Below are 26561 nucleotides of genomic sequence, written 5' to 3' on the forward strand. Positions count from 1 at the left end.
GCTGGGTGACTAGAGACAGACATACGGCAAATAACTGGGGTGCGCGTCTAGATGTAGTAAGCCGGCAGGGTGACTAGAGACAGACTTACGGCAAATGGCTGAGGTGCGCGTCTAGATGTAGTCAGCCGGCAGGGTGACTAAGGACAGACATACGGCAAATGGCTGGGGTGCGCATCTAGATATAGTCAGCCGGCAGGGGACTAGAAACAGACATACGGCAAATAGCTGGAATGTGCGTCTAGATGTAATCAGCCGGCAGGGTGACTAGAGACAGACATACAGCAAATAGCTGGGGTGCGCGTCTAGATGTAGTCAGCCGGCAGGGTGACTAGAGACAGACATACGGCAAATAGCTGGGGTGCGCGTCTAGATACACCGTTCTTCAGAGTGGTTTTCCGGACTTAACTTTTTACGTGGCACTACAAGTACCTGTGCAGCAGGGTGTTAACCATCATGCAATGACAATGACAATCGAGAGAGTGACTACATGCTGTGCTGTAGGAGAGATCATGCAGCTATGGAACGTATAGTTGCAAGAATGTCCAGCATATCGATCGAATGTGCGTACACACTGCACTTTTGTTCCGATATGGACCCGGCGCTATCTAAGAAACTGTTACTAAATATATAAATAGTAACAACATGACAGGGACAAACTGGGGGATTGCAGTCATCGGGATTCCCTGCTGCTCCAGTGCAGCAGCGAGATGCTGCAGAGTGAAAGCTTTACAGAAGCAGGGAACTCCGATGACCGGCAACCCTCCAAGAGCTTATGCCCATCTTGGTGAGTATGTTAGGCGGTGGGGAGGGGCATCACCACAGTGAGGAGTGTGCCGGCAGTGGCTGTAGCATTGATGGTGTAGATGCATGATCTGGGTTTATTTATTTATTTTTTACAAAAAGGGAAATGTCCCAAACTTGATCAGAGAAATGTTGAAGAATTTGGCCTATATAATGCCTGGTAACAAAGGGGAAAGAGGACAAATATAATCATCAATGTGAGGGGCCACCTACAGCTTTTATCTACCAAACAACCTATAGAAGGCACATTGATTTCCAGTGGGTACATGCTCGTTTCCAGGGGTTTCATGCTCATTGCCTGTGGTTATAAGCTCATTGCCAGGGGTAACATGCTCGTTTCCAGGGGTTTCATGCTCCTTGCCAGGGGTTAAATGTTAATTTCCAGGGGTTTCATGCTCATTGCCAGGGGTTACATGCTCGTTTCCAGGTGTTTCATGCTCATTGCCAGGGGTTACATGTTCATTTCCAGGGGTTACATGCATGTTTCCAGGGGTTTTATGCTCATTGCCAGGGGTTACATGCTCATTGCCAGGGGTTAAATGCTCATTTCCAGGGGTTTCATGCTCATTGCCAGAGGTTACATGCTCGTTTACAGGGGTTTCATGCTCATTGCCAGGGGTTACATGCTTGTTTTCAGTGGTTTCATGCTCATTGCCAGGGGTTACATGCTCATTGCCAGGGATTTTTTAATCCTTGCCAGTTTTTCTTGCTGGTTACCAGTGGGCTGCAGGCTCATTGTGGGTTGGATTAGGCTTATTACTTTGAATTTTAAATTTGTTTACAGTGCTAAAACTAAATTAGATGGGTATCTGTTTGAATTGCTAGTATGTTAACCAGTGGCAGTTTTTACCTATAGGTTGTAGGGCTGTAGCCCCCCACCCCCACAGGTAAAATCCACCACTATTGGAAGTCCAACCTGCCAGTCACCAAATCAGTCCCAGTAGTAGGTCTTCTCTCCCTCTGGGATGCCTCTCTATCCGCTGCCGAGCGTAAGCCCCTAAAACCTGGGGATTGCACATGTCAGTCCCGTCATCTGTATTATACTGGTGCCGGGGCCGTGATCCCCCTTCTATGTGCTGTTGTCGAAGCAGTCCATAGAAACTGTCCGCATGCGCAATACAGAGGTTTGAACCGCACATGCGCCTGTCTCGGTGCCTGTCATCATAGTACAGGTGCCGGGAACGCAGTGCCTGAGGCGGGGACCGGGAGGAGCAGCTGCAGTGGGGGGGGGGCCTGCATCGCAGCCAGCGGCAGCCCCTCTCCTGCCAAAAGGTACAAGCCGCCACTAATGTTAACCCCTTGAGTTGGTGTGAAAATTGCCAAGCAAACAATTTTCTTCATCACAATGACCTGTCATGTTTACCTTGTATAGGAAATAGAATATTTTCTTACACAACATTTTTTTATTTGAATTTAGATAACAAATGTGAGCGGCGCAGGAATTTTAAGCTGATATTTTGCACATCTATAATGGCCCATGGTGCTGTCTTCTTGCTATCCATAGTGATAGCGATACTGTACTGTATCCACACTCCCTCCCGTCCTCTTCGCTCCGCCGCAGACCGCCGCCTGACCTCTCACCTAATCACCTCCTCCCACTCCCGTGTCCAAGACTTCTCTCGCGCTGCCCCCCCTGCACTGGAACATCCTCCCGCCACCCATCAGCACATGGGAGATGCTGTCTGCTGCAGGGGAAGGGGGCTGGGGGAGCACATGGGAGATGCTGTCTGCTGCTGCAGGGGTAGGGGACTGGGGGAGCACATTGGAGATGCTGTCTGCTGCTGCAGTGGAAGGGGGCTGGGGGAGCACATGGGAGATGCTGTCTGCTGCTGCAGTGGAAGGGGGCTGGGGGAGCACATGGGAGATGCTGTCTGCTGCTGCAGTGGAAGGGGTCTGGGGGAGCACATTGGAGATGCTGTCTGCTGCTGCAGGAGAAGGGGGCTGGGGAAGCACATGGGAGATGCTGTCTGCTGCAGGGGAAGGGGGCTGGGGGAGCACATGGGAGATGCTGCCTGCTGCTGCAGTGGAAGGGGTCTGGGGGGAGCACATGGGATATGCTGTCTGCCATGGGAGATGCTGTCTGCTGCTGCAGTGGAAGGGGTCTGGGGGGAGCACATGGGATATGCTGTCTGCCATGGGAGATGCTGTCTGCTCCCAATTGCGAGGTCCGACAGCCGGGTAAATCTGTGAGAGTGGAAGCGGTATGGTCGGCGCTAAGTAGCGCTGCAGCAGGCGTCCCCAATATGGTGATCCGGGGGACCGGCCGTATGCTGGTGGAATTCTCCCTTGTCGGGGTAGCAGCGTGTCCTGCTGGCGCCGTAGGAGATGGTGTTGCAGCGGCGGGCACAGAAGTTAGCCAGTGGCCGCTTGGAGAGCCGATGTTAGAAGTGCGGCTAACAGTTAGCAGTACTGTTGGCTGGAGGCGGGACCTTGGAGACACGTCTAGAGGTTTGAATATTGCGTCAACGCGTTTCGTACCCTCTGTGAACGGGAACTTTTTCAAGACAAGATCACCATATTGGGGACGCCTGCTGCAGCGCTACTTAGCGCCGACCATACCGCTTCCACTCTCACAGATTTACCCGGCTGTCGGACCTCGCAATTGGGAGTTAATTCTACTTCAGGGTCGAGCTAAGCAACATCCATTAAGCTCCCCGCTACCTCCGATATATGGGTGAGAAAATTCCAATTACCCTATTGCATACCCTCCAACATTTTATCAATGGAAATCGGTACAGGGGGCGTGGTCACGGATATAGGGGCGTGTCTATGTATAGAGGGGGTGGGGCAACACCTCAGATATCCGTGACCACGCCCCCCACCTGAGGACGCACATTAAATTTAAAATTGTACAGTACCCCCTTGAGCTGCTCCGTCATCCGAGTCCCGCGGCTGCGGCGCCATTCAGATCACCGGGTGCACAGGAAGCATGCTGCACGGGGGCACAGGCAGCGTGCAGGACGGGTGCCTAGTCTGTGTGCTGACATCATGTGACACATGAACGCTGGCTGTCGGGATGCCGCGCAAGGCACCACTGGGAACGGGAGCAGCCGCACTGGGACACATTTATCCCCACTCAGCCTGATAATATCTGTCCAATATCCATCGCAGCCCGGAGCCATTGCTTGCGGAGTTGGAGGAGCGACCACCGCCAAAGAAAATCGGTACATCGGTACATTTGGATTTTTGCCGGTACAGTCCGTTAAAAACCGGTACTGTACCGGCTAAAACGGTACAGTTGGAGGGTATGCTATTGTAACCATTCAAACTGCCTTCCACCTAGTGCATGTTTGTCTACATGCTAAACTGGCAGCAGCAGACAGCATCTCTAATGTGCTCCCCCAGACCCCTTCCACTGCAGCAGCAGACAGCATCTCCAATGTGCTCCCCCAGACCCCTTCCACTGCAGCAGCAGACAGCATCTCCCATGTGCTCCCCCAGACCCCTTCCACTGCAGCAGCAGACAGCATCTCCAATGTGCTCCCCCAGTCCCCTACCCCTGCAGCAGCAGACAGCATCTCCCATGTGCTCCCCCAGCCCCCTTCCCTTGCAGCAGCAGCCAGCATCTCCCATGTGCTCCCCCAGCCCCCTTCCCTTGCAGCAGCAGCAGACAGCATCTCCCATGTGCTAACCCAGCCCCCTTCCACTGCAGCAGCAGACAGCATCTCCCATGGCAGACAGCATATCCCATGTGCTCCCCCCAGACCCCTTCCACTGCAGCAGCAGACAGCATCTCCCATGGCAGACAGCATATCCCATGTGCTCCCCCCAGACCCCTTCCACTGCAGCAGCAGACAGCATCTCCCATGGCAGACAGCATATCCCATGTGCTCCCCCCAGACCCCTTCCACTGCAGCAGCAGGCAGCATCTCCCATGTGCTCCCCCAGCCCCCTTCCACTGCAGCAGCAGACAGCATCTCCAATGTGCTCCCCCAGCCCCCTTCCACTGCAGCAGCAGACAGCATCTCCCATGTGCTCCCCCAGCCCCCTTCCACTGCAGCAGCAGACAGCATCTCCAATGTGCTCCCCCAGCCCCTTCCACTGCAGCAGCAGACAGCATCTCCCATGTGCTCCCCCAGCTCCCTTTCACTGCAGCAGCAGCGGACAGCATCTCCCATGTGCTCCCCCAGCCCCCTACTGTCTGCTGCTGCAGTGGAAGGGAGATGCTGTCTGCTGCTGCAGTGGAAGGGAGCTGGGGGAGCTCATGGGAGATGCTGTCTGCTGCTGCTGCAGTGGAAGGGAGCTGGGGGAGCACATTGGAGATGCTGTCTGCTGCTGCAGTGGAAGGGGGCTGGGGGAGCACATGGGAGATGCTGTCTGCTGCTGCAGTGGAAGGGGTCTAGGGGAGCACATTGTAGATGCTGTCTGCTGCTGCAGGGGAAGGGGGCTGGGGGAGCACATTGGAGATGCTGTCTGCTGCTGCAGGGGAAGGGGGCTGGGGAGCACATTGGCGATGCTGTCTGCTGCTGCAGGGGAAGGGGGCTGAGGAGCACATGGGAGATGCTGTCTGCTGCTGCAGTGGAAGGGGGCTGGGGGAGCACACGGGAGATGTTGTCTGCTGCTGCAGTGGAAGGGGACTGGGGAGCACACGGGAGATGCTGTCTGCTGCTGCAGGGGAAGGGGGCTGGGGGAGCACACTGGAAACGCTGCACTTTTATACTTCTGTGTGGGCTTCATCGCTAAATAATTATTTTTGAAAAAATATTTTACAAATTAAACAAACCAACAACCAATTTTTATTTGAAATCGTTAAGAGAAGGTTGGCTGGCAGTTTATCAGGGTCCGACCAGGGATTTTGGTGTAAAAGTAGTACAGGTCGAGTATCCCGTATCCGAATATCCGTTATCCGAATTATTCCGAAATACGGACATTCCAGAAAGTGAAAAAATTTTTTTTTTTTGCTAAAAACTCACTGGGGACATATGTAACAGCATCACTGGGGACATGATATGTAACTGCCACTATATATGTGCAAGACAATGATTGCTTGGCATTCAAATTCAGTGCTGAGAAAGTACACACATTTTGTTTCACGTTTTGAAACCTTGTTTTTTGAACAATTAAAATATGTTTGTGTGTATTTTATGTGGTAATAAAATATATTTGTGTGTATATTATGTGTTTATACAGCATAAATGCAAGATACTTCAAAATACATCATTGAAATATTAAATTTTCCGAAATACGGAATAATCCGTTATCCAAAATTCTCCTGGTCCCGAGCATTTTGGATACGGGATACTCAACCTGTATTAGTATCTCTGGGATTTTTTTTTTTATATATTATTTATGTTTAAAGTAGTTCAGATAGTTTATTTCTTGGACTGCAGCCGTAGTTCCCGTCCTTCTCCTGTTTGTGCTGCAAATTTTAGCAATTATTTGTTCCATTTTGTATCTTTCATTCAAATAATTGTCGTTCTATATAGTCTGCTCCATATTTCTTTTAAGTCTGGAAAATGATCTGTGCCGCTCAGCTGTTTTGTAAAGCCTTCCTTAATTCTGCCTAGCATGGCTTACTCTGTATTGTATTTGCCAGTTGTATAATGTGATATGATGCATATGCTTCAAAAAAGAGTAAAAAAAAAAATAGGCAGTCATTTACAAGGCATAAAAAAAAAAAAACACCTTGAAAATAATTGTCACTTTAAAAACATCCGAGATCCATCGGCATCCGCACCTCCGACCATATTACCTATGCTCCCATAAGGGAGTCCCATGACTAAGGCCCTGATGCTGGTTCATTTGCAAAAGCAATTTATTTCTCTCTAATGGACAAAACCATGCTGCACTGCAGGTGGGGCTGATGTAAATGTGCAAAGAGTTAGATTTGGGTGGAGTTTGTACGTCAAACTGAAATCTATATTGCAGGGTAAAAATAAAGCAGCCAGTATTTACCCTGCACAGAAACAAAATAACTCACACGCATCTAACTCTCTCTGCACATGTTACATCTGCCCCACCTGCAGTGGTTTTGTCCATTAGAGAGAGAATTTGCTTTTGCGAGTGAACCAGAATCAGGACCAGATATAATAGTTTTGTTTTAAGTTTCCCATTCCCATTTATTGCCTTATAGGAAACCTCCACGGCATCTCCAGTGATCCTGAGGGTTGATCCAAAAGGTTATTACTTGTACTGGACTTTCCAAAGCAAGGTAAGAAATGACCCAATTATTACATTGACATGCTTTCTTTTCTAATTTTTAAATAATTTGACATTTATCAGATCCTGTTCATATATGTCAGAGCATTAAGACACAAATACAGATCCATAATTTAATGTAACCCAAATATCTCTCCTCATAACATACAGTAAATGAGCCAAATGTGTTGCCGGGGGTTACTTGCTAATACTGGGGCTTATTGCCATGGGTCACTCCTCCTCTGTGGTCACTCCTCCTCTGGGGTCACTTCTCCCTTATCACTACTTCATACATCTATCCCTGAGGGTAAATTTACTAAGATGTAAGTTCTATTGAAGAAGGGATGTTGCCCGTAGCAACCGATCAGATTGTATTTATTTATTAAGCACCTTCTAGAACAGTGGTGGCCAACCTGTGGCTCTTGAGCCTCATGCGGCTCTCCCCCTTGTAAAGTGCGGCTCCTGCTCCCACTGCTGCCCGCCGCCCACCGTCTGTCCCAGTCCCCCCTGCTGCCGGTTCCCTGAATCCCTTCTCCTTCTGAGGGGAGGAGAGCGCGCATCGCGCATCTCTCCTACCCCTTACTGTGCATCCTTGTGACTGGGCCGTCTGCCAAGCAGAGCTTGTGGGCCAGCAGCCAATCAGGAGCCGGCCAGCGAGCTTTGATTGGTGGGCGGCCCAAGCACAGGGAAATGAGGGGGAAGGAGACGCGTGGTGTGCTGTGCTCTCCTCCCATCGGTGACATGACAGGAAGACTGAAGGGGGACACCAGACTGTCCTCTCCCCACCTGGCAGCAGCAGCAACAACGGTGAGTGCTGCTGCTGGGAAATTTGCACTGTGGGGGCATAGCAGTTTGTGGCACTGTGGGGGCATAGCAGTTTGTGGCACTGTGGGGGCATACCAGCTTTTTGGCACTGTGGGGGCATACCCGGCACCGTGTGGTACATACCTGGCACCATGGGGGGCATATGTGTATCTGGCACTATTGGGGGCATATGTATATATGGCACTGCACTATTTGAGGCATATTTGTATCACACCCACCCAAGGGGTCAAAATAGACTACGCCTCTTTTTTTGGCGCATGCGCCTTCGGCGCGCACATGATGTCGGCTCTTTAGCTTGACTACCCATATTTTTCAGCTCTTTACCTCTGACCGGTTGGCCACCTCTGTTCTAGAAGATAATAGATAGAATCCATAGATTTCCCATCTTAGTAACTTTACCCCAAAGTTCTTAGTAATTTACCCATGTAAATGTTCTGGAAATTGACCCTGATCACTAACGTCATCTTCAGATAGCATTATTGTAGCATAGAGAATACAATTTCCCCAAAGAGATCTTTGGATCAGATCAGCAGGGAGGAGGCTATTAATCGTGAAACATCATCACCGGGGCAACCAATTGTATGTGCGTGATTGAAATGATAATTAGCCATGTCCATTCCTCTGCTATATCGGTGAATAGTAGCGATAATCGATGTTTATAACCATAGCAGAAGCATGGATGTAATAAATAGTCCCCGGAACATCATCATCTCGCTCATTCTTCTCACCGGGAATGACTGGGAAAATGACATAATATTTACTTACTATGCGCCACTGAGGATGTGTACAGGATATCAATACACATTATGATGATAAAGTACTTAATTATATACTGCAGATCAGTAAAGTGCATTAATAACAGCTCTGACACAGAGCATTATATATATATACTGTCATCAATCACTCATAGATCGTTCACAGTGACACTTTCCATACATTGATTTCCACAATAAAATAAATCACATCCAGATACTACTTCCATCAAAGTCGTGGTAAAATTATAGGCCCTTATTCAGATCTGATCACAGTACAAAATGGGCAAAGCCATGTGCACTGCAGTTGGGGCAGATGTAACATGTGCAGAGAGAATTAGATTTGGGGGAGTTATTTTGTTTCTGTGCAGGGTAAATACTGACTGCTTTATTTTTACACAGCAATTTAGATTTCAGTTTCAACACACCCCACCCAAATCTAACTCTCTCTGCACATGTTACATCTGCCCCACCTGCAGTGCATATAGTTTTCCCCATTTTGAGAACAAATTTGTACTGCGATCAAATCTGAATAAGGGCCATAGAGCGTAGTGGCTGCTGAAGTTTAAGGTCTCGCAGATATAAGTATTAAAGCAGCATAAAATTGGGTTATATTTAAATATTGTGTTGCCTTCAGCGTTTCAATAACAATATGGCTGAACTACAGTGTTTTTTGTGTATTATCTGCCAATCTGTAGGATCTATATATTAAATAGCAGACGCACGTCTTATTCAAGTGACATATATCTATGATGACACTGTCTGAGCAGGCATCAGGTCAATAGATTTGCGCAAAAATATAGGTGTTATAATCGGTTGCCTTGAGTGTCAAAATGTCCGCCTGCCATTTACAATGCATCACCATTGTGCTCTGGAAAATGGGGGTCCACATGTTTAATTGAACAAGACCCCTATATATATAGGCAGGCATCTCTTGGACACCATGTGGTAGATTTACTGAAGCTTGTGAAACATAAAAGTGGTGGTGTAGCCCACTAGATCTTCTTCAGCTTATAAAACATACAAGTGGTTGTGTGGTACCTAGGAACCAATCAGATTCAGTCTATCATTTTCTAGAATGCAACAGAGAAATGGGATTGGTTGCTAAAACCAATCCCATTTCTCTGTTGCATTCTAGAAAACGATAGACTGAATCTGATTGGTTCCTAGGTACAACACAACCACTTGTATGTTTTATAAGCTTAAGAAGATCTACCCCAGGTCTGTAAACAATGATGTCCAATATCCTATTGGACATCATTGTTTACAGACCTGGGGTAGATCGGAGTATTCTGCATGAACTCTGTTGGTCCTGTGATATACGGCATGTTTCCTCTTTTCTGGGCACCCCGCTGTGTGTACTTAGTTAAACACAAGTCCTTTGTTGTTGGAAGAGGTGGTGTATTTAACTGCTTAACATAACTTGATTGTGGGCTGTCGCAGTATCTAAAATGTACTTATGTTGCCGGATGCAGCTTCTCCATGCCAGCGGTGTCCTGAGAGTTGTACTGGGACAGCCTGGGCTTCGCACTGGCTCTTTTCCCATTCCCAGCTGGTCACTAACATGGACTAGCAGTAACCAGCTGCACCACAGTCAGATAATGACTGAATGGGGTGGGGAGGGGGAGGGGGAGGGGGGGGGGGGGTGACAGCCAAGGAATAAAAGTAAAGGGCCCCCATACACTAGAGCGATTTTGCACAAATTCAACCGATTTCGATGTTTCAGGACGAGATATCATTTGAAAAGTGTCAAATCGTTTACGATTTCCATGCGACGCGCGGTCCTGATAGTGTCGGATACACACTTTTACCCCTGGCATGAACTTACATGTTTCTCTAAAGAGGCAATCATCTACAAGTCATGGTTTTGCCTTGTAAATGATTGCTCCTTTAAAAAACGTCCAAGTTCAGCCGGCATCCGCACAGCCGCCAAACTCAGAGGTGATTACTGTACATCTGGCCTAGTATATCCTCCTGTTGTAAGGACAGGATTATCTTGGCTCATTATTGCAAATATGAATGAAGATAATACAGCTGTCACAGATAGCCTATACGGGATGCAGTCAAAATCCCGACGGTCAAAATCCCGACGGTCAAAATACCGACAGCAATTGACAGAAAGTCAAAATCCCGACATGGTCAAAATCCCGACATTTAAAATCCCGACATGGTCAAAATACCGACAAGGTCAAAATACCGACATTTAAAATCCCGACAAGTTCAAAATACCGACACATAGAATGTAGACAGGTGAAAAAGTCAACATGACTTTCGGGCGACAGGTCGCGAGGTCGACATGGGTTTTTCACTGTTTCTTGACCCGACATGTGCCGACAGGCGGTATTTCATGCCCTACCATCCACTAGGGCGTGGTGGGAGAATAAAATAGTGTGCCGAGCGTAGCGAGGCACCGTGCCCGAAGCATTGCGAGCGCAGCGAGCTATGCGAGGGGCTGCGGTTGACTTCCAACTGTGTCCATGTCGACTGTGTCGACATTCAGGTAAAAAAACTGTGAAAAGCCCATATCGACCTCGCGAGCTGTCGCCCGAAAGTCATGTTGACTTTTTCACCTGTCTACATTCTATGTGTCGGTATTTTGAACTTGTCGGGATTTTAAATGTCGGTATTTTGACCTTGTCGGTATTTTGACCATGTCGGGATTTTAAATGTCGGGATTTTGACCATGTCGGGATTTTGACTTTCTGTCAATTGCTGTCGGTATTATGACCGTCGGGATTTTGACCGTCGGGATTTCATACCGAATCCGCCTATACCCAGGGGTAAAAGTGTGTGTGTGTGTGTGTGTGGGGGGGGGGGGGGGGGACGACTGGAGGGACACAGAACATGGAGCTGCTGGGGAGGCAGATGTTTATAACATGCACTACTGTGGGTATTTTTTGCATAAGGGGCACTACTGTGGACATTATGCGTAAGGTGCACTATTACTGTGGACATTTTGTATAGGGGCACTACTGCTGTGAGCATTATGTGTAAGGGGCACTACTACAATCGGCATTGTGTAGAAGCGACACTACTGTGGCATACATGTATAAGGAGTACCACTGTGTAGCATAACACGAATAAGAAGAAACACTGATTAATGTACTGCAAAGGTGCTCAAACTCGGCCTTCAAGACCCCACATGGTGCATGTTTTGCAGGTCTCCTCACAGAGGGCCTTATTCTAGTACACTCTTTCTGACAAATTCCTTCTTAGAAGGACAAAACCATGTGCACTGCAGGTGGGGCAGATGTTACTTGTGCAGAGAGAGTTAGATTTGGGTGGGTTTTTACTTCAAAGTGAGATCTATATAGCGTAAAAATAAAGCAGTCAGTATTTTCCCATGAACAGAAACAAAATTACTCACCCAAATATAATTCTCTCTGCACCTGTTACATCTGCCCCCCTGCAGTGCATATGGTTTTGTCCATCTAAGAAGGAATTTGTCAGAAAGAGTGAACCAAAATAACCCCCAGAATCACAACTGAAATAATTAGTTCTAGCTGTGGATCTTTTCAAACACGTCAATGAGTAATGAATGCACCTGTGCACCTGCCGACGTAACCTGGAAAACGTGAACTGTGTGGGGTCCTGTGAATAAGGGGCACTGCATCATAACGTGCACTACTATCTGGTGTAATATGAAACAGGGTCACTACATGTAGTGTAATATGAATATGATTGTGCTACTGTGTGGTGGAATTTGAATTCAGGTGATAAAAATACCCGGATATTGCGATTAATGACCTACAGTGTGGTCACTATTGCGGTATCCAGTTAGCGCCGGTTTTTAATTGGACGATAAATCCATAAATCCTCGATTCCATGTGTTATCGTGTGTCTATCGGCTGCTTATCGGGGATTATGCTTCATGTGTCTGAGCATGATTCCAGATAGCAGCAGGTATCAGGGACGAGGACACCGGCAGCGGGGCTAATAGGGTAATAGGGTAATTACTGTATACTACTACTACGTTTACCTATTTAGTAACAGTTTCTTATACAGTGCAGCAGGTTCCATTGCGCTTTACAATTAGAAATAGGGATAAAACAAACTGGGTAGCTAGACAGTGAAATGGTAGGAGGGCCCTGCTCGCAAGCTACGTGTTTGATGTTTGTAATATTGATTTCTGTTTTCTCTCTCTCCTATAGGAAATTGAATTTCTTGAACTGACCACTGTCCGAGATACCAGATATGGAAAACATGCTAAAATACCAAAGGTTTGATCCTACTTATAAAGCTCTTTAGAAATGAATAACGGAACAAATCTTAATTGTCTGATGTCTTGCATTTAATTCTGGTGATTACCAGCAATAAGATAACAGGACGTCTCTACAGCTCCTCACATATTACAGACTTATACCACCAACCGCTGGAGACTGCATTAGTTACCTTATAATGTTTCCCCATAATACACGGACTTTCTATAAGAGCAGATTTGAAATGACACCATTCCAAAACAGCCACGCGTCACTTAGCAATCTGTAAGGGCCCGATTCAGACCTGATTGCTGCTGAACAAATCAGAAGCGACCAGCGATCGGGTAGACACTTGGGCACGCCTGCATTTTCCAAACCACGTCTAGTGTTTTTTCTGTCACGCCTGCGTTTTTTTTTTTTTGGTAGCACTCTAACCACAGACCTGTTACCACCCGCTTCCTGTCAATCATCTTGCGAGGGAAGGATAAATGAAGCAGGAATTCTTTGCTAGCAGGTGTCGGCCACCTGCTGCGGCCGTAGACACTGGACTACATCACTGATTGGTGCATCTTCACACGCATCTTTGTTTGCAATGCAGCATCAAGACTTGCACCAGCCCTATGGCCTCCAATATGAGTGGTTGAGCATCTGTGTACAGTTATGCTACGATTATCGCTGACACGCCCAGAACACGCAGATAACACATAACACGCCCACATCACACAGGCCATCACCGTGTATGTGCTAAGACACCTCCCTGTCACTGCCCAGACACTTTCCAAACACTTTTCCCTGCATTCACCTGACATTACAACTGCGATGATTCCTGTGCACAGTCAGGTTGCATTTACTGTGCATTTCAGACGTATGCATTGTAGCAGGCAATTGTTCCATTGCATCCAACCTCTGCAATATATCTGGCTGAGAATCAGCCCTTATGGGCCTTATGCTGGGTTTGCATAGTACAGTATATTGCACAGTAGGGATGGCCATCGTTGCCTTTGCCATCGATGGTTGCCATCGATAGCAAAAGTGCAACTGCCCATCGATAGTGCGTAACCACTCTATGGATAACCATCAATGTTTTTGCATAGCAATGGTCATCCATTTTCTCTGATTGAGTGGCCTGTGGGCCAATCAAAGTGCGGGGGCAGGGCTTCGCGGGTGTCGGGGGCGGAGCTACGCTCCGTGTCCCGGCACTGTAGGGAAAAAGCAAAAACGAAACTTTTCGTTTAAGCTTTACATCACTGGTGGGAAACCATCTGGTTCTCCCCCATCGATGGCAAAACTATTTGACATTGGCCATAAACCATTAATTATTTCTAATCATCGATGGTCGATGGCCATCCCTATTGCACAGTTTAGCACTGCAAATGCCCACAGACAGATGACATTCATATGCTCCCGTGTAGCTTTGAGCACATCTGGCACTTGTGTCTCTGTATAAGTGGAGACGTGATATGGAAGAGGGAAACCCAAGTACAGTCTGGGATTTCCATGCAAATGGCAGATGTATACCACAAAGGATGTCAGGTGCAGACAGAATTCAAATACAGATATCCCTAGCATACCCCATGAAATCCTGGTTACTGTTGGCTGCTGCACTCTCCGATCATGAGTTCGTGTTCTAGGCTTTGTACAGATTTGCATAGTAGGATGTGATTACTGGTCTGATTTGCACAGGAAATGCAAGTAGGGAAATCCACGGAAAAGACAATCTCACATGGGTTAGTGATCTGAGCATTTCAGAGTCATTAAATAGTCATCCTGATATGTGAACCTTCTATTTTGTATACATGGAAAGAGCCACATACCTGTACACAGGACTATTAAAAAAACACATGCGGGATATTTAAAATTTAAAGGGATCAGTTGGGGATGCGGTCAATTTACCTACAATCAAAATCCTGATGGTCAAAATACCGACAACCATTGACCGAAGGTCAAAATACAGACAAGGTCAAAATGCCGACACGGTCAAAATACTAACACTGTCAAAATACCGACATTTAACTTGTTCATACTTTACCATCCCAGTGGACATGGAGGGGGAATATAATAGTGTGCGGAAGCATTTTAAATGTCTGTATTTTGACCATCGGTCAATGGTTGTCGGTATTATGACTGTTGGGATTTTGACTGTCGGTATTTCATACCGAATCAATCAGTTGAAGCCATATTTGCCAGCTGTTTATTCCCTCATGCATGCCCAAACTGTGGCCCTTCAGCTGTTGTGAAACTACACATCCCAGCATGCCTTGCCATAGTTGTAGCATTCGCTAATAGCAAAACTGTGGCAAGGCATGATGGGACTTGTAGTTTCACAACAGCTGGAGGGCCATAGTTTGGACATGCAGGGAGGTCCAAGTGGAAGATTCAGGGGGTTGTAGCAAAGTGAATTGCCTCAATGTAGGCAGCCCCCCTAATGATTCAGCACAAATAGTGTCACCCAGCCCCACAGTTTAGCCACTTTCCTGGGGATCTGTGAGGGCGATCTATACCCCTAGGGGTCCAGTACAACTCTCCAAGGTATGGGAGATTCCCAGACATTCTTGGAGAAGAGGAAAATATGGTTAGTATGGCTGGGGAATAGCTGTTGTTGAACTACACATCCCATCATGCTCTGTAACAGCATAGCCAAAACCTATGGCAGGGCATGCTGGGATGTCTAGTACACCAGCTGGAGGGCCTCTTGCCGCACACCCCTCATTTATCTGATCACAAATAGGAACATGGGCCTCCTTTGTCCCATTCTGTTGGCGCAGTCAGTGCCTTGTTGGCTTTGTTCTAGTGTCAACACACATTTCCTTTTTCTTGTATTTACTGTACAATAATGGCAGTTACTATTGTTCCGCATATCATTAGAACAAGCTCCGTCACATTCTTTCTATACAAATCCTATTATTATCTGAGCTAGAACGCCTGCATTTAATACTCCTTTCACACTGCACCTATAACCCGGGTTATTGCCAGGTCTACCTGAGCCAAGGTGCAGTGTAAAAGCACCAACTTGAATTATACCCCCTTCACATCACAAATGCCGGGTCGTATAGTACGTGGGATTTGGACACGGGTCCGTCCTTGGAGCGACCCGCCATTTGCAAGGTGATGCTCCCACAGTGACTCCCCAATAAGCCGGGCCGCTAACATAATCGGGGGAGGGGCAGAGCAGTGGAGTGTCATCGGGGGGTGGGGGAGGAGGCAGCGCTTGGAGCTGACGCTGCTTCTCCCTATAGTGTGCACGGGACCCGGGTTACCTGTTCAAGCTGCACAGCAACCCAGGTCCGATTGGGGGTTTTGCTGGACCTTGGCCCTTTCACACAGTACAGTGAACTGGGTCGACCCGGCAACAACCCGAGTCAGACCCGGGTTATTTGTGCGGTGTGAAAGGGCTATAACTTAGGTCGACTAATCCAGCAATTCAACCTGGGTCACCCTGTGTATTTAATGGACGACCCGGGTTCATTGTGAAAAGGTCGGACCTGGGTCAGAGCTGGGATCAGAATCTTGTGGAAGAGGCAACGACAAAGCTGGGCTGTGATGACTCTGTAAAGGTCTGTCGCTAACCACATCATCGTTTACGGATATGCCTAATAAGCAAATTGCTTGCCTGGCACATACACACGAGCATTCGGTCAGTGGCCTCATGCAAATTATCTCATTTACATAATTGCCTCCCCATGAAAATATATTTGTTTTAAAAAGTGCTGCCTACTAATTATTTTCATAACCATTATTTCATAACCATTCCTTCATTAATTAAAAATGTCCTATTATAATTCTGCTCGTTATAGTCTTGATGAAATACGCCACTGTTATAGGGGACATCAGGATTTTCGGGATTGCAGTCACTATTGTACAATTTCAGTGTCCTGAATTATTGTGTTATTCGAATGACGTTATCGGCGAATCATTGGCGAGAATTGTGCATCTGTTTGTGAATGAGCAGCGTGATACACAGCAGGATCTTCTGTAGCCGGCAGATTTATTAAACACGTTATAATATTTGGGGATGGAGTGACTGTAACAAGAATGAACTCAAAACATCAGATTAAAGAGCTCATGAAAACAACAATATTTCAGACTTATTACAACTATTTAAATGAACAAATAAAGTGTTTGGGGACTCTTTATTGGGTAGGGGTCCTAGGGTCGATTCAATTATGGTCGACATACATTGCGTCGACCAATGAACGGCGACAGGTCTTAGGTTGACACCTGTAAAAGATTAACATGGCTAAGGTCGACAGGGTTGGAAGTTGGACACAAGCATTAGGTAAAAAATGGGAAGGGATGACATGAGTTTTTCACTTTTTTTGTCCCAAATGTCGTCGTAGTCGACATGGACACCGCTTAAGTGTACAGCGTCCGCGCTCACCATGCTTCGGGCACAGTGATTTGCTGCGCTCGGTACACTATCATATTCTCCCTCTACGTCCTAGTGGACGGTAGGGTATGAAATATCAACATAGTATCCCCTCTTTATGACATGGGGTTAGGTCGACACATGCATTATGTTGACATGGGGAAGGTTGACAGTTAACATGGGGTTTTCACTTTTTTTTTATTTAGCCGACATGTGCCGACAGGCGGTATTTCATGCCCTACCATCCACTAGGGCGTGGTGGGAGAATAAAATAGTGTGCCGAGCGCAGCAAGGCACTGTGCCCGAAGCATGGCGAGCACAGCGAGAAGTGAAAAACACCATGCCGATCTTTTGAACATCGACCTTAACCACGTTGACCTAATGCTGGTGTCAACCTAACCCCATGTCGACCTGCAGCGATTATCAAATGACTGCACATGCGTTCCGTACGCAATGGAAAATAGCGACATAAGTTGCATATTGATCATAAACCCAATGCGGCCAGAGCTTGACTGACATGAGCCCAGCATTTGGGGGTGGCAATCTGACGTTTTCTGGAAGTGTCCAAAAATATGGGCGTGCCCAGGTGTCTTACGGGAGGTCTGCGATGTCAGTGCCGGCCCCGATCAGCCTGTCTCTGTTCCTGATTGGGGGAAGGGTCAGAGCTACTCACATGTGCACAGACTGCAATAACCTATCAATGGTTTGGGAATTGCATATTGATTTGCGAGTCGATGCCAGATAGTGATCCATTCATAACTTACTCCCAAACTTACACAGGGCGGGATTTCTTTCTGATTAGGGATCCATGCTGACTTACGCCCAATATCCATTAGATCAGGGTTATACCTACCCTCCCGGAATGGCTGGGAGGGTCCCGGAAATCGTAACCCCCCCCCCCCAATATCCATTAGATCAGGGTTATACCTACCCTCCCGGAATGGCTGGGAGGGTCCCGGAAATCGTAACCCCCCCCCCCCCCCCCGTTTTTGTCATTGTTGCCCCACACCCTGCTGTGAAATGCATGCAATACTAGCAATGCGCGGCAGGGTGTGCGGCCACGAGGATGCGGTCACACTGACCACGCCCCCAAAATATTAATTGCTGTAGCTCCACCCCTATTCTGCACCTTTCCCCACCCCATCAGCGGCTCCGCCCCCCTGCCACCTCCCTGGCTGCCCTCTCCTGGAGATGGCAGTGCAAAAGTAGGCAGCCCTGCATTAGATACACTTGCGACTCTTGTCTAGGCTGTGCCTTTCCCATTAGATTCTCCTACCCTATGCGTATTATGTCTCCATTCATTTCCTCTACCTTCTATCTTCCTGTATTATGTATATTCTGTTTTCCCTGCTGTAATGCGGAGCACTGCGGTGGCGCCTTACAGATCATCAATAATAATACAAATAACATGTCAACTCTTCAGAATGATTCCCCTTTATACTCTCAATCTTCATAGCACAAATTAAATGGAAATCTTTTATTTTTTTATTTCTTTTCAGCTTCTGTCTGCTGCTGCTCTGTATAGACAATGCTATTTATACTGTCTTTTATTACAATGGCTGCAGCCGGCCACGCTGCTTGGAGAACGAAAGGAATTGTTTAGACTATGGCAGAACAGCGCCACCTGGTGGCATAATTATTTTAGAACGAAATTACAGTAGATATTCTGGAAACTGGCTTCAACCCATTTCTTGTGTATGGGTTGTTAGGTCGACAGTCAAAAGCTCGACCAGTATTGGTCGACAGTCAAAGGTCAACACATGCAAAGGGTCGACACCAGTGATGGCTCACCTTGACACTCCAGCTGTTGTTGAACTACACATCCCAGCATGCCCTGCTACAGTTTTACTATTTGGCCATGCTGAGACTGATGCAGGGCATGCTGGGATGTGTAGTTTAACAATAGCTGGGGTGACAAGGTTAGCCATCACTGGTCTACATTGTCAAAAGGTCAAGACAAGCAAAAGGTCACCGTTAAAAAAGTTTGACGTGAAAAGGGTTGACATGCATGTTTACAGCATAATATACAGGGCTTCAGACAGAGCCTCCGTCTCACAGATGTTTTGCCTTTTATTTGAATGTTAATTTATGTTTCATCTACGTTGTACCATAAATTTTGCTCTTAATAAATCTCTGATTTATGAAATTAGAATTTAGAAATTGCAAAGAACCATCAACCGTCAAAAATCAGATTGGGAGTGAGAATATAACACTTTGGCTGGATATGATTTTAGGACCGACCACTGTAATTGGAATTGGTTTATCAGTGAGTATAGATGTCAGGGTGCAACAAATTTCTGTAAAATCTAGGAGCCAGTTTAAAAGGTGAGGTGTCAGACTACCATGTCTCACCAAATATCTGAAAACTTGTATAGAGCACACATGTTCCTTCAATGCCCCTAAGAACTCCAAGTATGCCATCCTACTACCACACATGCCCCTTAACTGGCCACAAACCCAGAGTGTGCCACACACAGGAGTGCCCCACTTTTTAACAGTATGTCACACACTGAAGTGCCCCATATTCCTATTTTACCACACACACACACACACACACACACACTGGAGTGACCCATATTCCCATTATACCGCACACACAGCAGTGCCCCATATTTATAGTGTGCCATTCACAGGAGTGCCTCATGTGCCATACACAGGAGTGCCCCACTTTTTAACAGTATGTCACACACTGGAGTGCCCCATATTCCCATTATGCCACACACATACACACACACACACACACACACACACACACAGCAGTGCCCCACTTTTTAACAGTATGTCACACACTGGAGTGCCCCATATTCCCATTATGCTACACACACACAGCATTGCCCCATATTTATAGTGTGCCAAACACAGGAGTGCCCCATGTTTATAGTGTGCCAAACACAGGAGTGCCCCATGTTTATAGTGTGCCAAACACAGGAGTGCCCCATGTTTATAGTGTGCCAAACACAGGAGTGCCCCATGTTTATAGTGTGCCACACACTAGTGCCCCATGTTTATAGTGTGCCAAACACAGGAGTGCCCCATGTTTATAGTGTGCCAAACACAGGAGTGCCCCATGTTTATAGTGTGCTAAACACAGGAGTGCCCCATGTTTATAGTGTGCCAAACACAGGAGTGCCCCATGTTTATAGTGTGCCAAACACAGGAGTGCCCCATGTTTATAGTGTGCCATACACAGGAGTGCCCCATGTTTATAGTGTGCCAAACACAGGAGTGCCCCATGTTTATATTGTGCCAAACACAGGAGTGCCCCATGTTTATATTGTGCCAAACACAGGAGTGCCCCATGTTTAACAGTATGTCACACACTGGAGTGCCCCATATTTATATTGTGCCATTCACAGTAGTGCCCCATGTGCCATACACAGGAGTGCCCCATGTTTATAGTGTGCCAAACACAGGAGTGCCCCATGTTTATAGTGTGCCAAACACAGGAGTGCCCCATGTTTATAGTGTGCTAAACACAGGAGTGCCCCATGTTTATAGTGTGCCAAACACAGGAGTGCCCCATGTTTATAGTGTGCCAAACACAGGAGTGCCCCATGTTTATAGTGTGCCATACACAGGAGTGCCCCATGTTTATAGTGTGCCAAACACAGGAGTGCCCCATGTTTATATTGTGCCAAACACAGGAGTGCCCCATGTTTATATTGTGCCAAACACAGGAGTGCCCCATGTTTAACAGTATGTCACACACTGGAGTGCCCCATATTTATATTGTGCCATTCACAGTAGTGCCCCATGTGCCATACACAGGAGTGCCCCATGTTTATAGTGTGCCAAACACAGGAGTTCCCCATGTTTATAGTGTGCCAAACACAGGAGTGCCCCATATTTAGCAGTATGCCACACACAGTAGTGCCCTGTATTTATAGTGCGCCATACACAGGGGTGGCCCATGTTTATAGTGTGCCATACACAGGGGTGGCCCATGTTTATAGTGCGCCATACATAGTAGTGCCCCATGTTTATAGTGTGCCATACACAGGAGTGTCCCATGTTTATAGTGCGCCATACATAGTAGTGCACCATGTTTATAGTGTGCCATACACAAGAGTGCCTCATACTTATAGTGTGCCACACAACATAAGTGCCCCATATTTAGCAGTATGACACACGCAGTAGGGCCCCGTATTTATAGTGTACCACACAGGAGTGCCCCATATTTAGCAGTATGCCATACACAGGAGTGCCCCATGTTTGTAGTGTATTACACACAGGAGTGCCCCATATTTAGCAGTATGCCACACACACAGTAGTGCCCTGTATTTATAGTGTTCCATACACAGTAGTGCCCCATATTTATAGTGTGCCATACACCGGGGTGGCCCATGTTAATAGTGCGCCATACATAGTAGTGCCCCATGTTTATAGTGTGCCATACACAGGAGTGTCCCATGTTTATAGTGTGCCATACACAGGACTGTCCCATGTTTATAGTGTGCTACACACAGGAGTGCCTCATACTTATAGTGTGCCACACACAGGAGTGTCCCATGTTTATAGTGCGCCATACACAGTAGTGCCCCATGTTTATAGTGTGCCATACACAGGAGTGTCCCATGTTTATAGTGCGCCATACATAGTAGTGCACCATGTTTATAGTGTGCCATACACACGAGTGTCCCATGTTTATAGTGTGCCATACACCGGGGTGGCCCATGTTTATAGTGTGCTACACACAGGAGTGCCTCATACTTATAGTGTGCCACACAACATGAGTGCCCCATATTTAGCAGTATGACACACACAGTAAGGCCCCGTATTTATAGTGTACCACACAGGAGTGCCCAATATTTATAGAGTCCACATACAGAAGGGCCCCATATTTAGCTGTATGCCACACATAGTAGTGCCCCATATTTATATTGTGCCATACACAGGAGTGCCCCATGTTTATAGTGTGCCATACACAGTAGTGCCCCATATATATATTGTGCCATACACAGGAGTGCCCCACGTTTATATTGAGCCATACACAGGAGTGCCCCATGTTTTATAGTGCACCATACACAGTAGTGCCCCATATATATATATATATATATATATATTGTGCCATACACAGGAGTGCCCCACGTTTATAGTGTGCCATACTCAGTAGTGCCCCATAATGAATAGTAAGCCACACTCAGTGCCATCAATTTATAACACTATTATAGTGGAAGGACATTCCAATGAAATCAGTGCTTGAAGCTACACATCCTGTATCAGACCCAGTGTCCCTTTAAAGGAATAATGAATGTTTTGTGTATTATAATGCATACAACATAAGAATTATACATTACATCTGCTCAGTGATTCTGTATTAGATTACCACCACAACAGACTGAGGAAGTCTCCTGTGTCACCATCACTTAACACATCACAAATCTCTTCCCCGCCTGTGCTGGGGAATCTGGAGGGTGTCACATTCACTTTGTTTAACATAAATATTTAAGTTAAACTATACAGGATGTTAGGCTAGACGGAGGGGATGGGAAGACGCGGTTCCCAGCCTGCTGTAGCTGTGATAATACTTCCCAGGACAGCTTATAAGTGTATGCCGGCCGGTCTCTTTTCTATAGACTGACACATTAATACACAGGGAAGAACATGTAGTAAAAAGTTTGTCTCAGAGGCCCATATTCTAGGGGGTAGTGTGGGCATTAGAAGGCTCGCTAACAGCGAAATACAGCTGCTTAGCGAACCGACCAGAATGACCCCCAGCGTCATGTGTGGATGTCATGTACACTAATATATTGTGCAGACTGCATTATTTATTTATTCATTTACAGTTTCGTATATAGCGCAGCGTATTCCGTTACGTTTTACAATTGGAAACAAACATAGAGGTAGGAGGGCCCTGCTCGCAAAGCTTCCAATCTAAAGGCATGGATTGTTCTCACAGCCAGCAGACCTCCTCGCAGTAAGCTGGGATAGGAAAGTGCAGGACAGGAAAACATCAGAGTGCAGTCAATTTTAATAAAATACAAGTTAAAAAACAATTGACAGCGGGTTTGTATCAGAGGACTGTGATTGTTTGTGGGCAAGAGTCCTCTGATACAAACCCGCTATCAATTGTTTTCTAACTTGTATTTTATTAAAATTGACTGCACTCTGATGTTTTCCTGTCCTGCATTTTCCTTTTGAGTTATCCCTATCTCTAAGAAGGAGGAAGAAGAAGTCCTAAGGTGATGGACTATGAAAGTGCAACACATCTAGCACCCAGAGAACTCTCCAATATCTGTGTGGTATTGTAGGTTTATTTGAAGTGGTTCTTCAATGTTTTTGGAAGTGCTACCTCAGGCTGCCTAAAAGCGCATGATATATTGGTTTAAAACTTGTTTCTAAAATAACTGGTGGGGCAGATGTAACCTGTACAGAGCCAGTTACATTTGGGTGAGTTATTTTGTTTCTGTGCAGAGTAAATACTGGCTGCATTATTGTTACACTGCAATATAGATCTCAGTTTAAAGTACAAACCCCACCCAAGTCTAACTCTTCCCACACGTTACATCAGCTGCATTGACATTGACGCATCGGCTGATAAATCATGTTAAGTCATTTACTTGTGATTTCGATCCGATGCACAATCTGAATTGTCACCGCTGCCGCAACGATTTATCGGACCTGGCGGTGAATGGGATCGCATGCGATACATGGTATACAAAATGACCACATACAATGTATCACATGCGATCCAGCTGCCGGGAAATCTCCTGCGTGGCTACCATGCGATACCCCGGAGTAGTGTATGGGGTCCTGAACTTGTAAATAAGAAGCTGACCGGTTAGTACTCTATCACTCACAATTTCATCTCTCTCCTTTGATAAATAGCCCCCTAATCGTTATACTGTATATAGCACATAAGTATATTGTATTGCAATCTACTTGTCTCTGACTAATGCTCTGATCTGATCTTTTTGTTTAGACCCAGAAATTACGAGAAGTTTTTAACTTGGATTTCCCTGAGAACAACTTCCTTGCCAAAACTCTATGTATTGTCACGGGCCCGGACATGGTGGATCTCACCTTCCATAACTTTGTATCCTACAAGGAGAACGTGGGAAAGGTGCTGTATATCTGAGACTGCTTGTAAACTTATACATAACTTATACATACCCAGAGCCAGATTAAGGTCTAAATGGGCCTGGAGCTGAAAATTATCAATGGCCTTTTATGCACAATAATAGGGGTTGCGGCCAGCACCTAATAATGTGGGGGGCGTGGCCAGTGTTCTGGTTGGGTGGTCTGCTCATGGGTGTGTCTGTATTTGTGTAAATACTTTCAACTAATTATATATGCCTGGAAAAGGCAGGGGGCTGGCATAGGAAAAATGCAGGGAGATATATTGGCGGGTGCCCTCCAAAGGTGCACATGCAGGATACCGATGTTCTAAGATACTTGCAGGGCGAGGCAGCATTCCAGTCATAAAAAAAATACTGAAAGCCGAAACTTGGTAGACAACATTTCAGCGCCTTTTATGTGGCTACCTAAATTTACCACACCATATACCACTTATACAAAAAATCATGCAACACAATAGTAACCCCCTTATACTGTACTTGCCTCTTACACATTGTGCCACATGGAATGAGCCAAAATTCACACTGACTGAGCCAAAATTCACACTATGGCACACAGATTGAGTCAAAATTCACGTTATGCCACACAGATTAAGGCAAAATACACATTTTGCCACATGGATTGAGCCAAAATACACATTATTATACCAAACAGATTGAGCAATAATGCACAATATGCTTCATAAATAGGGGCATTGCACGCTGAAGGCGCGCATTAAAAATTTACACCATAATGCCCATTACATGTTAAGCCAAACACCATATTCTCCATTATGTATTATGCCAAACACCATAATGCCTATGAAAAATGATGCTACTTAAGTGTTGCTTACCAACATGTTCATTGCCAGGGGTTCCATGCTTATTGCCAGGGGTTCCATGCTCATTGCCATGTGGGATTACATGCTCATTGCCAAGGGGGAATACATGCTTGCGGTAACTGGGGGATAGCCGCCGCCGGGCAGAAATGGCAGCCATTGACAGCTGGGCAGAGAGCAGGGGGCTGTCTGGCTGTATTCAGAGCACTGCATGTGTCGGCTATTTGAAATAATACCCCTTTCACACCAGAAAATGCAGGGATTTACCCGGGAATATGGCCCCAAGATCATGCAGGGACATTCCCGGACTGGACCGTTTTACACCAGCCTAGTCCCTGCATTTTTTTGTGTGAGGGGGAGAGAAAACAACCCCTGTCCCCCTTTAAACAACCAGCTACATCTTCGGAACCAACTGACCGATTTACATGTAGGCTTTAAATGATTTTGGTCCCGTGAAACTGGGCCATTTGGTTCCAGAGAAATCTGTCAAACAACATGAACAGCCATGAAATTACATTTCAGAAATGAAAAAAAATTGGTTTACCCGCAATATCTCTAGAACCAATGAACCCATATGGACCAGGTATCAGATTGAAGGCCCAGCGATTTGGGTTCGACTGAGATCAACCTCAAGCTTCTGTGATGCCGGAGGGGGAACTGGCAGCCGTTGGAACCGGGTGGAGGTCGGAATTAGCAGGTCCCATGTTATCCTATGGGGAAAACGTTCCAGGTTTGCTTGGCGGTATCTCCGGTTCCCGGGGGGCTACCGACACGGGGCTGGGCTTGTTGGAAAGCTCTGGTCCTCAGCTACAGAATGGGCCTATTTGGAGAATGGGCCTGGAGCTGTAGCTCCATCAGCCCCATTGTTAATCCGGCCCTGTACATACCTCATAACTTATACCATACCTCACAACATTTTCAGGTTCTAACTTGGGACCTGCCATGCCAAAGCTGCGGCCGGCAAAAAAATGCAGAGCCCCTGTAGGTTTAATCAGTTTTTGGGATTGCCTCAGAGAGAGGCTTCCTGGAGGGAGGACACGCCTCTCAGTGGGACTGCCTTGAGTGACTGGCAGGTCGGACTTCCAATAGGACTGCATCTGGCTTCAAAGGCAGAGACAGTGGTTGATTTTACCTGGGGGGGGGGGGGGGGGGTTTGTATACTTTCTAAATTGCATTTTTTGGTCTATTTACCAAACAATTTGCTAATATACCACGACGGCTGCTCATTACACTGCGGACCCTGGTGTCCGTGCTGTTTGGTCTTTAGGGTAAATGTAATAAGATAGGAGTTCTATTGAAGATGGGATGTAGCAACCTACCAGATTCTACTCCTTTATTTAGCACCTTCTAGAAGCTAAATAGAATTTATTTGGTTGCTACGGGCAACATCCTATCTTCAATAGACATCTTAGTAATTGACCCCCATGATTGTAAAGTACAGTAGCTCTTTGGTAGTTCCCTGTAATGGTGTACCAAGCGTAGCAAGGCACCGCGCCTGAAGCATGGCGAGCGTAGCAGGACGCTTATACAGTATCCATGCTGACATATGTCAACACAGACAACCAAAAACGTGAAAAACTCTTTCC

At 46.5% G+C, this 26561-nt stretch overlaps 1 protein-coding gene across 1 annotated transcript in view; it reads left to right on the top strand.

Moving 5' to 3' along the window:
• PLCB2 (phospholipase C beta 2) overlaps positions 1–26561 on the top strand; it is a 104810-nt gene that overhangs the window by 16014 nt on the left and 62235 nt on the right. Inside the window, exons 2-4 of the mRNA XM_083165932.1 lie at positions 6875–6952; positions 12668–12736; positions 24004–24144. Of these exons, the coding sequence (XP_083022058.1) occupies positions 6875–6952; positions 12668–12736; positions 24004–24144 (288 nt within the window). The remainder of the gene's footprint in view (positions 1–6874; positions 6953–12667; positions 12737–24003; positions 24145–26561) is intronic.

The sequence above is a fragment of the Crinia signifera genome, chromosome 12, assembly GCF_055691185.1.
Source record: "Crinia signifera chromosome 12, ASM5569118v1, whole genome shotgun sequence".
Lineage (NCBI taxonomy): Eukaryota > Metazoa > Chordata > Amphibia > Anura > Myobatrachidae > Crinia > Crinia signifera.